A 15,942-nucleotide genomic window follows, 5' to 3' on the forward strand; every position below is an offset into this window, starting at 1 on the left:
TGTATCCTTCCCTATCCATCATTTCTCATTTGTCTGGTCCTCTCTCTCTTTTGTCCTTCAACCCTGCTGTTGCATCCAAGAAACCCAATGGAATATGAGAACGGCACTTGGGAGAGTGTATACCTCCAGCAGGCTGAATAGTTTATATTTTGTATCCTAATGATAAGGTCCGGATGCAGATATGGCCGAAACAAAATCGAATCAACATGTTCATGTCACCTATCAAAATCATCGACTGAGTTTTGTCATAATCTGTCCAAAACTTTTTTAGATATCTTGGTGTATATCGTTTTTGGCCCCATCTCTCACTCGTGAAGAATCGCTGAAAAAATTATTGGATCTGGATCTTCACCAGAATCGAATCATTTTGGCCTCGTCAAACACCGACCTTGAAGACCAAATTTCGTTCAAATCCACAATTTGAACGAAATTTTTAGTCAGGTCAGGCCAGATGACATCTGTGACTTGCGACAGGTGAGCTATTACCGACACCCTCAACAAATTCCAAATTCCTGCCCTAACCAGCACATCAGTGGCACAGTCGCACCCTCAGCCAACGATGCCACCCTGCAGCCTTGTGCTGCATATGAACGAAGAAGAATCATGAATCAGCAAATTGAAATACAACTTCAATCAGTTTGCCATCAATTGCTGGAGGCAGCCACATCTTGTCTGTGCTTAGATGAAACGCATGCAATGACAGACTACAAAAATAAACCAATGTCACCCGCAGGGTGACCCATATCTTGCCAAAAGGTGACCACGTGTGACTTCTTTAAGGTCACACTGAGGTGAACAGAGCTGCTATCCACCAGGAGCGACTCCTTGAGGAATATCTGCCGACGAGAGATTCCGATGAGAATCGTTCTACAGAGTAACCATGAAAAATATGCGTTTGCCTCATAACGTCACCAAATGACGTCATAATGTCTCAAGCTTGACATATCTAGAAAGCACTCATCGAGGTGTTCAATTTGAGGTACCACACGATATGGTTCCTAAAACTTGAAAATTTGACCTTGCGGTCTAATATGTTTGACCTGAGGCGGTAACCATGAAGGTCAAGGCCAATCGCCACCAAAAATTAATCAGCTGCGTGCCAGACCATGAACTATATTCCCATGAAGTTTGAAGACGATCCGATCAAAATTACTCAAAAAAATAAGGGTTTCGTCGACTCCCCTGATTTGCGCCAAAGTGACCTTGATCTTTGACATTGACCTTGAAAATTTTATGCGCTGAAAGGGACCTACAACCGAATAAGACTGACAGTGGCCAACTATAGGCCTCTGATATGCGAAGTTACAAAAATTTCCAATGATAACTGTGCTCTGCAGAATTTTTTATACATGATTACAGACAAACAAACAAACAAACAAACTAAACCAATGTCACCCGCAGAGTGACCCGTATCTTGCCAAAAGGTGACCACGTGCGACTTCTTTAAGGTCACACTGAGGTGAACAGAGCTGCTATCCACCAAGAGCGACTCGTTGAGGAATATCTGCCAATGAGAGATTCCGATGAGAATTATTCTACAGAGTAACCATGAAAAATATGCTTTTGCCTCATAACGTCACCAAATGACGTCATAATGTCTCAAGCTTGACATATCTAGAAAGCACTCATCGAGGTGTTCAATTTGAGCTACTGCACGACATGGTTCCTAAAACTTGAAAATTTGACCTTGGGTTCAAATATGTTTGACCTGAGGCGCTAACCATGAAGGTCAAGGCCAATCGCCACCAAAAATTAATCATCTGAGTGCCAGACCATGAACTATATTCCCATGAAGTTTGAAGACTATCCGATCAAAATTACTCAAAAAATAAGGGTTTCGTCGACTCCCCTGATTTGCGACAAAGTGACCTTGACCTTTGACCTTGACCTTTGACCTTGACCTTCAAAATTTTATGTGCTGAAAGGGACCTCTATAGGCCTCTGATATGCGAAGTTACAAAAATTTCCAATGATAACTGTGCTCTGCAGAGTGATTTATACGTGATTACAGACCAAAAATAAAAAAATTTAAAAAATATGAAGGTCAAAGCCAATCGCCACCAAAAATTAATCAGCTGAGCGCCAGACCATTAACTATATTCCCATGAAGTTTGAAGACAATCCGATCAAAATTACTCAAAAAATAAGGGTTTCGTCGACTCCCCTGATTTGCGCCAAAGTGACCTTGACCTTTGACCTTGACCTTCAAAATTTTGTGCACTGAAAGGGACCTTTATAGGCCTCTGATATGCGAAGTTACAAAAATTTCTGATGAAAACTGTGCTCTGCAGAATTTTTTATATGTGATTACAGACAAACAAAAAAAAAAAATAAAAAAAAATAAAAAAACATACAAGCTGACGAACATATCTTGCAAAACTTCGTTTTGGCAAGATAATAAATACTTCACGTAAATTTGTGGACAAGACGTGTCTGCCTTCGGAAGTTCATAGTTACATTTCCTGTTCAATGGCGTCCGTTTCACACGTGGACTTGGAGTACAAAATTGGATACTCATCACATCTTTAGTCATTCTCAGCTCCTGAACATTCAGTTTTGTTTCACTTTCATCAAAGGTGGTCACAAAAACTAGTATGGAAATACAACTCTTGTAATATTAAAAATGCCAGAAAACCAAGGACCAACTGTTTATTACATGTGCACGTGCTTGGGTAGGGGTGGGGGGGGAGGGTTGAAATTGAGAAAGTAAAGAGAAGAGAAAATAATAGGACTCAGACAGACACATGGACAAATACAGTGAAAGAAAAGGAAGAAGAGCAAGAAAATGAGGAGTGGGGAGAGAAAGGAAAGAAGTTTGAGAGGAGATGTGAAAGGAGGAGAGGTGGCATGTATGGATCGGAAGTCGGGGTCAGAGGTCAAAAATTCCACCATACTTGCACATGTAATAAAAACATAGCCACTGATGCTTAGTGATTCGGGTTAGGCCCATTCCACCTTTGCACACTATTTGGTCTCTCGGGGTGAAAATGCACGATGGGTTCACAAGTCTTGAGAGGACTTTGTGTGCATCAGATATGAACATGATAAATACTCAGAAATTATTATGGATGTTCATAATTAGGGTTAAAACTAGGCTTCAGCTGTTATCCTTTACAGGTTCCATTGTAGTTATGGACACTGGAAGGTTAGAAATTGGCTCAAATTAGTCTGGTGTGGACACAAAAACCAGGCAGAGTAAGAGAGAATCGCGGAATTCCTTTACTCAGTAATTAGTGGTTGAAGTGTCCAGGTCATCAACACCGTTCGAGTACATGGTAACCATTACATTTCACTCAGCACAGCTTACAAGCACTCACACTCCTCGGACAGCCTTGGGTCCAGACATAATTTTGAAATGTGTAAAAGTCACGGTGGCTCGGCAGGTAAATAAATACCCGTGTTCTTAACAGAGCACCGGGCTACCAATGCAAAGTGCTGAACGTTTCCGTGGCCGAGAACAAACCCCAGGAGGGCCGCTACTCTGTCACAATCCTGCAGGTCGGGGAAGGAATTTGACAGTGGCACAGGCACACAATGGTTTACTCTTTTGGAAAGGCACCATTAACATCTACCAGGAAATGCTAGCAGAACAAAACTAATGCTGGTGTCGAAGCATGCTTCGGGTACTGCCTGAACTATTTATGAAAAATAGGATCGCGTGTCTTGAAGCTCACAGAGATCAGGAGTAACAGTCACACAAACCCCTCGCAGACCCCCTTAGACAGTGATTATGTTAATGCCGTGAACAAACTTTAGTACTTCACAGGTGATAAAGGTTGTGGTCAAGTTTCTTCAAAATTGTCTGTTTGGTTCAAGCAATAATGACTGAAGTGTTTACAGACTGACTGACCGACTCATTCACTCACTCACTCGCTCACCTCCAGACACTGCTTGATCGCATAAGCTCACCTGACTAAAGTCCAGCTGAGCTAAAAAAAAAAAAAAATCAAAAGTTTGTTGATTATTTGAATATTTTTGATAAGTATCGAAGGTTCCTGAACAAAGAGCCATGCGATGCAAATAACCTTCGCCTCTTGTTGTGCAGGGTTAGTTGGCCAAGCATCCATTGACATTCCATAGAAATACGTTCCCAGATATCACCGTGTCGCATACAAGGACTGCAAACCTTCGTGTAACAATCCATCACACAACCATGCAGGTCCAATCATTTTCAGGTGGCTTTACATTTCGGCAACATGTGACCCATGTGGAATAAAATTGCCAGTGTTGTTGTGCTTTGGGGTTTCGGTCCCTGACGGATCAAATTGTGTTCGTGCTTACGGAATGATAAAAATGCAGACACGGTAAACATCTATTGCATTTGTGTCAATAAATGAATTTATCTAAAAGTCACACATTTGTTTTGTCATTACTTACTTAGAAGGGGGAATAAAATGATTTTAACACTCCCCCCCCTTCCTCCGACTCACCAAACACCGACCACCTATCCCCTCCACATTTTTGAAAAAGCCCCAAATGCATTTGTTGTGCCCACTCGGTTCTCAACAACTGAAAGGTATTCTGATTGTAACCTGTTTTTCATGCAATAACCTTTGCATGCTTGACATGTTTTGCTGTACACACCCCAACCTGCCTGCTGGTACAGAATTGATAATACCATAATCGGTAATGATGTCACCAATGATGTCACAATTGGCATTGACAGCACAGCATGCATCATCAGAGATGAAGCAAGATCCAATGGCCAAATAAAAACGCATCGTTCAACTGATTCAGTACATTAATAACATCTATATATTCAGTACATTGGTAATAACAACAAGCCCCAAATCAAGCAAGGAGGCATTTGCGTTATAAAACAACAACAAAAAAACAAACAATCAATGTCACCACTGAATATGAGCAACAAGCAGGAGGAAGAAAAGGAGGAAATCAACAAAGGAGCAAGGACTCACACAGTCTCGTCGTTTTGGAACTCCAGCTCGCCAAATGAGTCTTCAAAATCATCGCCACCTCCCTTAGCGGTACCCTCGATGGTCTTATATGGAACAATGACCGTGCCCCGTGCACCCGACGTCCTGAGCACTCGCACTTCCATGAGACCGATGCTTTCACTCACATGGCACATTCTGTCCTCGAACGTGAAAATTCCTGCATGATCGTCATCGAAGATGGTCACCGTTGCAACATAAGGTGCAACAAGTTGTGCCAAAGGCCCAATTGGGCCAGCACTACCATCATTTGACCCAAAAGTGTTCGGTTCAGGACTCGTGTGTAGATCATAGAGGCGAACAAAGAAGTGCTCATCCTCTTCAAATATGTCATCATCAATTATTCCGATGCTGATCTCACGCTGTGTCTCACCGGGTTTGAATGTGACCGATCCTTCACTGTACTCATAGTCTGATCCCGCTTTGGCAGTCCCGTCTTCGGTCTTGTATTTGATGCAAAGACACTCTGACAGCTCCCCGTCTCGCCGGACGATGGTGAGCACACATGAGCCACAGTTTTCGAGGCACACGTAAGAGCTTGGCTCGAAGAATACCTTGGCACAGAAGTCATCAGTGGGAGAATGGTCCGAGATGTCATGGAGGCTGGACTCCTTTCTCGCTTGGTCAGCCGCATGCTTCTTCAAGATATTTCCTGCACCAGTCATCATTCGTGTTGCTTGAATGCGATAGAAGGCTCGACTCTTCTGTTGTTGAATTAGAGCTTGGTAGTTGGCCATTTCAACGAGCTGGTCCATGTCCTTCTCTGGATGCTTCTGTTTCAACTCTTTGAGGATTCGAATCATCTCACGGCGGCTTTCACTTGCATTGTCATTCTCAACCAAAGAGGTAACCATCTCTTCAACTGCTGAAGTGCTCATCTTGCCATCCATCTCTATCCCTGCCTTGGGCCTTTCACCTTCTGTCTCAATAATAATTCCTCGGTGATGTTTGCTATGATATCTTTTATACATGTACTTGTAGAAGAGTAGACGACGGTCAGCCACCCATGCCAATGTCACACATAATGGGAAGAAGAGGAAAGTGATAAGAGCCTCCCATATTTCCACAATACCGGGTGAAAATTGGCTCAAAATGAGATAGAGCCAAATGTACGCGAAAATGCTCCAACCAGAGGTCACGAAGAAGACACACAAGTGTTTTATCTTGCGCGTTTCACCTTCTGGAATGGAATATACACAAATGGCGATGATCATGAACATATTGAATGCTGCACTGCCAACAATGGTGCTCGGTCCCAACTCACCCACCTTGAAGCCGTGTCCGCAAATTTCGATGATGGACAACAAAATCTCTGGCGCAGACGAGCCAAGTGCCATCAGCGTCAAGTTTGACACCGTTTCATTCCAAATTCGAACGGTTGCCTTGGTTGTCTCACCATTTTGCCTTTTGATGGTGATTTCACGCTCCTGGGACGAGATCACCTCAATAGATGCCATGAAACGATCGGCCACAATCGATACACCGAGAAACATGTAAATCAATGCTACGAAGTAGACAATGGCACGAGCCACCTTGTCGCCGAGGGAAGGATTTTGTGGGTACCACACTGGAAGTAGAACTCCCTCGTTGCATTTGGTCGTGACATTGCAGACTTTGGAAGTGTTTGCCGAGCTCGTATGCTCTTGTCGTGCAGACGGACCCGCCTGCACACTACAAAAGATTGCTGCCCATAGCAGGAACGCTGCACAGCATGAGCAGCACCATCTGCAACGTGTGGTGAACTCCATCGGTGGAACAAAGAACGTCGGCTGTGCGAGTTGAGACTTGATTCTGCCACTGTTGCAAAAACAAAACGATTATTGTGGTTTAACACAAATTGTTTACAAAATGGTGGCAATCTTATGAGAGAATCAAAGCAAAGGGCAAGATCACAGTCATGTAAGTACACACGTTGCACATATGCGCAAAGGTGAATGTATAACGAACGAGAGTTCATAGAACGCGATACCACACGCAATGTTCAAATATATATACTGCACTTAAATTTAAATAAAATAATGATTTTAAATATCATTTAAAAAAAAAATTCCGGAAGTTAGATGCTATTGAAGCAGTCTTATCCACCACCCTATTTAACATGTCCAAGTACTGCAACAAGGAAGGGTTTTGGAAATGACAAAAAGACAATTTGTGTTCTCATGTTCAAGTATATAAATAAATTTAAATAAGATAGGGATTGTAAAAGTATAAATTAATTCCAGAATTTACCACCGTTGACGCAGTGGCTATTACATCACTCTTTCTAACATGTTACATCACCGCTTCATACCTGTTGCTTGTGTCCTTTATAATGTCCTTAAAACAGTAGGTTTCCTGTTTGGAATGATTTTAAATTTTATTTGACTGTCAAGCAGACAGAGTAAAAATATTATCTCACTCTGCACATTAGTGTAGTAGATAGTAGAAAAATCGTGCAAATTATGATACAAGCATCAAATTTGGCATTTCTGTTCTGCAGGGCTTTCTGATCAAATCTGCCAGATTGGCCATTTGAAAATCCAAATTTTGAAAAAAAAAATTTTTTTTGAAGTCACAGCTGGCTGAAATTCTTGAAGCGCAAGTGAACATCCCAGACAGAGAACCAAGGGGAGATGCAGTCATCATTGATGGCTCAGCACTTATCAATGCCCTACCTCCACGCACTTCAAATATATTTGATGACTATGCCAAAGAAGACATCATCCCAAAGGTGAAATCCTATGGTGCCAGGTACGAGAGGGTGGACGTTGTGTTTGATGTGTACAAGAAGTCAAGTCTGAAGTCCGAGACAAGGAATCAGAAGAAGAGTGACAGGAACCAGTAAGACCCCAAGTAAATGGAGAAGCTTTCTTCGCGATGACAGCAACAAGACTGAGCTGTTTCACTTCCTTGCGGAAAAGATGTGTGAAGCACAGACGACAAGCACAGTCATTGTCACAAAAGGAGAAGATGCCATTAGCAACACAAGGAAGTCACTGGATGCTGTCTCTCCATGTTGTCATGAAGAAGCTGACACTCGAATATTTGTACATGCCAGGGATGCAATGACGGATGGTAGCAGGTCCATTATCATAAAGGCTAATGACACGGACGTACTAGTCATAGCAATATCTGTACTGCCATCCTTACAGGAACTAGATCTTGAGAACATGTGGATTGCCTTTAGCCAATGAGCCAAGGCACGATGGATTCCAGTCCATGAGGTAGTTTCTGCAATAGGGCCTGAGAAAGCTTGAGGGATCCCATATTTCCATGCGTTCACTGGATGTGACGTCGTGTCTGCCTTCTGCGGTAAAGGGAAGAAAACTGCATGACAGACTTGGAACGTCTTTGATGATGTTTCTGAAACATTCACCAATCTCAGCCAGCATCCAAAATTAATTCGTGATCTTGACTTTTTTGAAGTTTTTTTTTTTTTCAAATTTTTCAAAATTTGGATTTTCAAATGGCCAATCAGGCAAATTTGATTAGAATCCCCTGGAGAACAAATGTGCCAAATTTGATGTTTGTATCATCATTTGCACGATTCCTCTCGAAAATTGCTGTTATCTGCCCCACTACAAAAAAAGCCAAAGTACTGATATAAACTTCGTTTGTTTTCCGATTCGTAGTCTAAATACAACATTCAATTTAAATAAGTTGTTCCTCGATCATAAACTGACGTTACAGACAGACAACAGATGGAAGAATATGAACCAATTGCTTAACTCCGCTTTTTTCTCCATGTGTGTGGGGTAATTAATGCGAGAAAAGGAACATACTATGTGGAAAGGTAGGGGGAAACAAATGGGGTAGGTGGTTTCGGGGGAAGAAGAGGGGAGAAGAGAAAAGTCGCCTGAGAAATCTAGTGAGTTCATCTGCCTCAGATGAAAGGTTCTGCAACTTCTTTCAATGCTTATCATATTTAATAAGCAAAGGAAATAAAAAAAAATTATCATGTGGTATGTAGTTAATTTGATCATGCTATCTGGCTTTCTGTATGAATCATATGCTGCTATGATGTACTTGTGCAATACATTTCTCCTGCAAGTCGAACCGAACGCTCAAGGGTTATTTGACGTATGTACTCAACTGGCATGCCATGATCTGTCCCATGCTGAGCTAATTCAGTGAAATAATATCCTTGAAAGCTGGACATGATTCTATTTTTGTCCTCGTTTCCATTGCTTTTGTGTTTATGCCACAGTATCATTTTGGCATATTCATTTCTCAACTTAAGGAAAGTAGTGTCTTATAGACTTGACAATACTGTTTCAACAACAGTCCAGCACCAAACAAAAGCAATACTGATATAATTAATTGGTAATTATAATGATATACTGTATACCATTGAACTCGTGAAAAAATATAGCATTGCGTATTTAATTGACTCCAATGAAAAGTTAAATGTTCACCAACAATATTTCGTGATATTCTGATTGAGAGCCACCACGGAGCGTCAAAGAGCTGCCAAGTTGGTGATAAATGAGGGTGAGCCTGCTTGCACATGCACACCGTTGTCGGGCGATCTGTAGTGCCGAACGAGGACTTTGCAGTTTGCATCCTCCGTCAGGTGAACTTGTGTATTTTGAACTTGTAAAGTCCTCATTCAGTACTAAAGATCGTCCTACAGAGGGCAGCAGTGAGAAATAGCCGGAGAGATAGAACATTCATTATACACGATCCAATTAACTGCAAATAGAACATCCGTTGCAAGTCTTGTTCTTCAACAAGCCGAGATCTTGCATCAAAAAAAAGAGAGAAAGGTATTGTGTAATCCATGATGCAGCGCTCCCTGATTGTGTTGCATTTGGTGGGAGGTTTAGGCCAGGATGCTAACTCTGGACCAAACAGTTCAGAAAACAACGTGCAGCTCTAATATGTCATTTGTACTGATGACTCCCCCCCCCCCATCCCGAGTTTATGATGCATCACGGATGGATCTATCCAAGGCTTAGATCCATCCCACAGATCAGAATGCCAGCTAATGGTCTCAGAAGCAGAGGTTTCAGCAATTTTTAGATTTTTAATTGAGTGCATGCAAATCTTCCCAACTGTTCATTCTACATCTGTGCAGTTCCCTGGAGTTGAAAATGCTCCATCTCTCTTTCGGTATAGTCTCTCAGACTCAGACGAGCAAGGGGACAATAACAAATGCACTAGGAGCAATCGACCAGTGTCCTCATCCATGGTCTGATGGAACAAATGAATGCTTGCCATTTGTGAAAAGTTACTTTTTTAAACAATTCCATTTACAACAATTTAAACTTTTGAAACTTAAAAAAAAATTGCTTTAATTCCCCCCCCCCCCCCCCCGCCACGATCATGATGTCAGCAGGAAAAACAGATCCCCAGATTGGTCTTAAACCTCGAGGGTGATACATTTAAACCGCTCATCTTATTTAACAATTGCTTTGTCAGTAACCAAGCGCTGATGATTGATACAACTTATTGAGGGCGCAAATTTACTAGAGTAGGTCATGAAACACATTGAAAAGATGAAGTGCTATTATGCTATGTAATCGTCGATTGTGCTGTGGATTAACTGTGCCGAGATCGTAGAGCGTCAATTGCTCTTTTGCCACAATGTCATGAACACACCATATTTTGTACCCACTCTCCTTTTAGTTGGTCGAAGCTGATGGTACTTTTACACCGAATCAATATTGGGCAGTAGTTAAATGAAACATTAATAAGTTGTTTTTTTTCCACATACAGGTTCAATAACCAAGAAGTGGCGAATTCCTACCGTGAGATGGTACTTTTCCACCAAGAGGCTGGCCTGCCCGGGATGACCCCTGTTTTGCGTCACAAGTCAGCATCGCTCAGCACAAGTAATACTGCCATTATGAAATACTGTATCATCAATCTCATCTTCGTTTATCGACTTCCAGTATAATCGGTGCGATGACACAGGGAGCTTAACTAAACGTGACACAAGCCAGAATAGAGGGAGCATTGGATCATATTCATGTTTTACGAACAAAGTTCAAATATATATATATATATATATATATATATATATATATATATATTTATATATATATATGAAAATATATATATATATATATGAAAATAAAGAATAACAAGGTGTTTATGTGAGGTCATGTTGTACTTTTTTGAAGAAGGTATGATACTGTTCTTCAAGTGAGGATCAAATATTTTTGTAAGTAAATAGATCCACTCTCGACTTGTGATGGCTCGAGTGGGCAAGAGTCAGGTAGAAGAAAGCCATCATCGTTTCCTTCAGTGAAGAGGGACTTGGCATGGGACAAATTGCATCAATAACTAGAGAGTACACAGAACACCTTACTGCACAGTGTTCAGGTATATAATTCCATTGAAATAAAATAATGATTTTAAAGGTGGTAATAATAAAATTCCAGAAGTTTAGCACCATTGATGGTTTCTTATACACCACTTTAACATTTCAAAGTACAACGAACAAGGCTTTTGAAAGTGTCAAAAAGGCAATTTGAGTTCTACAGTCTTTAAATGTATAATTGAATTGAAATAAAATTAATATTTTAAAGGTCGTAGGAAAAAAAAATCTAATTTTACCACTGTAGATGCCAGTATCTTGTACACCACCTTATTTAATGTGTTACATTCGTGATTCATGCCTGTTGTTTGTGTCCTTTTATGATGCCCTTAAAAACAGTAAGTTTCCTGTTTGGAATGATTTTCAATTTTGTTTGACTGACAGGTAAGCAGACAGAGTAAAATAATTATCTCACTTCTCTCTGTGCGTGTGCGATCAGCACAGTCCTGCTAAACTTCAGGTTCGTTTTCCGATTCATGTTCAAAATGTAACATTCAATTGAAATCAAGTTGTTCCTCGATCATAAACTGACGTTTGTAGACGGACGGACGGACGGACGGACGGACGGACGGACAGACAGACATGAGCAAATTGCTTTATGCTTCACATATGTGGGGTTAAAAAAAATTATAAAAATAATTTAACCTGTCAACTGTGGTTTGACCACTCTTGAAAAGGTAAATAAACTGACAATGCAACTACAAAGGTACAAGAATGTAAGTGTTTTTACAACTTCAGGAGATTAAATGTTGATGTGCCTGTGTCCAACAGACAGAACATCAATGATCTGAGGCAGGCATGGGAAGACCATTCTGCGGTGACTCAAAGTACCGGTACTGTCTGGAATTCCCTTCTGGACTTGGATTTATCACAAATACATCGATCAAAAACTTGACTTTTGAGCATCCTCAAAAAAAGCTGAGTCGAACCAAATATGAGCATGGTGCCTTCAAATTGAGATCTGGAGAACGCAGATTGGACAGACAATCACTGGGACTCAGTTATTATTCGAGAAGTTGAAGTTATCACCTCGATAGCTTCGATGCACAACAGCCCATTCAGTGATGTGATGGAGAGGAATTCAACATTGATTGCATGAAGAGTACTGTCTAACATCTGCAGGATCAGATGGTAGGACAACACACTTTCAGCCATGGTGTGGGTTACCTTGATCCTTTCATTAGAACAGTGACGGCTCAAGACTATCAAAGTCCTGGAATAGTATTCCAAGCCTTTTACTCTCCAGGATCAATGAGCAAATGCTTACAACTGTCTTTTTGAATAGAGTAACATCCCTGTGACAGAGCAAAATTGGTTTCAATAACTTTCAAACATTTGTCATATCGTACTATATCTATTACAAATACAAGTCATTTCAGCCTTGTTGATGCACATTCCTCCAATTAAGATGAAATACTACCTGCATGATATCTGCATTCACACCCTTCGCAGATCTCAGCTCGATGGAGAAATTCAAGAGCATTAATTGTTTGATCTTCAGCAACTCTTCCCTAAAAGATGTCAAGTTAACCACCTTTGAATGACAAAAAATTGACCACCTAAAGCTCTCTAACCCCCTTCTATTTCCTCTAAAGAGCTTTGCTAAACCTGCTGAAATCCTGTTCTCGTTCTTGTTCTGCAATTCCTTTTTTTGTGCTGTGATGCATCCATTTGTTGTCATCTACCATTTTCCCTTTAACCCACCTTGTCTGTTAATCTGTTGACTCCTTTTGTTCTGCTCTTCCTGGAGTCTCGACTTCCATAATAAAAAAAAAAATACATAAAATAGAAGTTGACGCGAATGTGTTGATGGATGTCTCCGCCCACATTAGATTACGTTTGATCTCAATTAAGGGTAATTGATGAAAAATAGTCACAATATGTACGTATAATATATATATGTATATATATATATATATATATATATATATATATATATATATATATATATATATATATATATATATATATATATATACATACTAGGACGACCCGTGAACCCGTTGGGTTCCTGTTGTAACAGCGGTTGATAAAAAAAATCATTAAAAAAAAGATAGCTCCAGTGAACTATACCGCTGAGGTTGTTTGCATTGATCAAATCATCCCGAAGAGTACTTGACTAAATCGGGAATTGATTTTTTAATAATTTTTTTTTCGTTGCCCGATTTGAACAACACTTGATATTGTGCGTCAATATGAAAAAAAAGGAGAAAAGAAAGTCGAACAAATTATTGTGCGTAATCTTCTAAACACAATTTTATTTATTAATGAACACAGAAGTATTACATCAAAATGGCATTTTATTTTATGCTTAAAAATAAATCGTTCTTTGTCTGTACTAAATGTTTGAGATTTTTAAATAAATCATTTCAAGAAAAAAATAGTTCCAGCAAACTATACCGCTGAGGTTGTTTGCATTGATCAAATAATCCCGAAGGGTACTTGACTGAATCGGGAATGGATTTTTTAATTCTTTTTTCGTTGCCCGATTTGAATGAAACTTGATGCTGCACACCGCAGGAGAATGGTGAGTAAGGTGGGCTGAAAATTTTTTGCGCTATCGTGTTCCGTTTTGGCTGTATTTCGGGAACATACATACATATATACAAGATGAGAGTTTTAGTTATATAATAATAATTATATATATATATATATATATATATATATATATATATATATATATATCGAAAGACCCACCCACGTCTCTCACCTGCATAAGGAGGGAAAAACCAATCAACTCTCACCGAATCAACTAAACCCAGGTGGCTAGGATTATCTAAATAATTGACCACTCCCGCACTCATCGCCGAAGAAGCTGCATAAAGCAACCCAAGAAAACCTACACAAGGTAAGATGTGGGTGGGTCTTTATTTATTTATATATTGACTACTTTTTGACGTTTGCACGTGGTACATGCTTGGGCGCCTCATTGGTATGCATTTCTGTCTACAATATCACTGATGATTCGCCAATGAGTGATGAAACCTGTCCGGTAGCTGAAGGGGTATTGAATATTGGGATTCTCATGTGTGTACTATGTGTGAACGTTTACATATACATATACATTATATATAATATATAGATATATAGATACTAGCGGGGTGAGCTTACACATTGTGAAAGCATACGAACCGTGTTTCCCCAATGTCTTGGGTCGCTCACCTGCATTTGATTTTTCATTTATTTATTTATGTACATTTTCATTTCAGGATGCATTCCAATGGTTCTGTGATTTTTCCTGGTGTCGGCTTCTATATCCATTGGCACACCAAATTACCGTGCTTCCCCATTGTCTCGGATCACTCACCTGCACTTAGAAAAAATAAAATAAAATAAAATAAAATAAAACTTTATAATTTCATTCATGAATGTTGTCTGACGATTCTGTGATTTTTCCGGTGTACTGGCTTTGATGTCCATTGACACGCAAAATTTCAGCTTTCGATGTCACCCAGAAGGCACCGATCTTTCATATCAGTCAGTCAGTGGTTAGAAAGAGCAATATATATATATATATATATATACATATATATATATATATATATATATATATATATATATATATATATATATATATATATATATATATATATATATATATATATATATATATATATATATATATACATATATATATATATATATATATACATATATATATATATATATATATACATATATATATATATATATACATATATATATATATATATATACATATATATATATATATATATATATATATATACATATATATATATATATATATATATATATATATATACATATATATATATATACATATATATATATATATATATATATACATATATATATATATACATCAATAAAAGGCAATGTGTGTGTCAGTTTGTTTCAGTATGAACGATGAAACCGAACAGCCTGAAACTTTGCATGCATATGAAGAAAACTCCACGGAAGTGCAAGAGTGAAAATTGGGTGTTTTGGTTAATAAAAACATCACTTTTGAAGAAAATTAACAGCCTTATTTAATTTTATCCTTAATCAGGCCATCCTCAACCACCTCGCTGTCCGAGGTCTGATGTCTGAAGGCATTTCCTGGGTAACCTCGCTGGGGTCTGAAGCCACCATGTTTTTTTTTGGCCTGCTTAACCTTACCATGACTTGGAACAGGCCTCAACGATTTCTTAACAATTAAGTTGTTGTTTTCACTTTCCGCACTCATATTATTGATTGCCTGTTCATTGCTACAAATCGCTGGGTACATTGCAATGCCTATAAAAATCCAGAGACGTCAGCGTTCGTGGATTGACATTTCGTGCGTCTCCGGGAGGTGTATGCTTAACGTTTTGCTAATCGCATGCCAAACTAGCTGTTTCTTAAAAACCGTTTCATTGAAGTGCTTGCTTGAGTGCTGAAACCACTTGGTGAGCGCTCTCCAAGCTCCTTGGTTGTTAATTTCCATCCATCCATTGGGACCAGACTCTGTGCAGAGCGTTGGTGCTGCCTAAGCAGTCTCCTTGGCTATTGGGCACAATCCTGGACGGGTCGCCACTCTTACACAGTATACCAGCATGCTGGTATTCATTTTGCTGACCTCAGAAGGATGACAGATCGAGTTAACCCCACCTGGTATTAATTCAACAGCTGAGCGGGATTTGAACTCAGGACCCGAGGATCCCAAGCCCGCCACAATAACCATTAAGC

General features: G+C 39.6%; 1 protein-coding gene across 10 annotated transcripts in view; it reads right to left on the bottom strand.

Annotated features, from left to right (window-relative positions):
* The window catches only part of LOC147014718 (sodium/calcium exchanger 3-like), a 412,647-nt gene that overhangs the window by 251,685 nt on the left and 145,020 nt on the right, over positions 1-15,942 (bottom strand). For all 10 annotated transcript variants that reach the window (XM_085852870.1, XM_085852868.1, XM_085852872.1 and 7 more), the window contains one exon: positions 4,917-6,749. In XM_085852870.1, the coding sequence (XP_085708996.1) occupies positions 4,917-6,749 (1,833 nt within the window). The remainder of the gene's footprint in view (positions 1-4,916; positions 6,750-15,942) is intronic.

Source organism: Eptatretus burgeri, chromosome 13, assembly GCF_056783735.1.
Source record: "Eptatretus burgeri isolate ZD-2024b chromosome 13, Ebu_testis_v1, whole genome shotgun sequence".
Classification (NCBI taxonomy): Eukaryota; Metazoa; Chordata; class Myxini; order Myxiniformes; family Myxinidae; genus Eptatretus; species Eptatretus burgeri.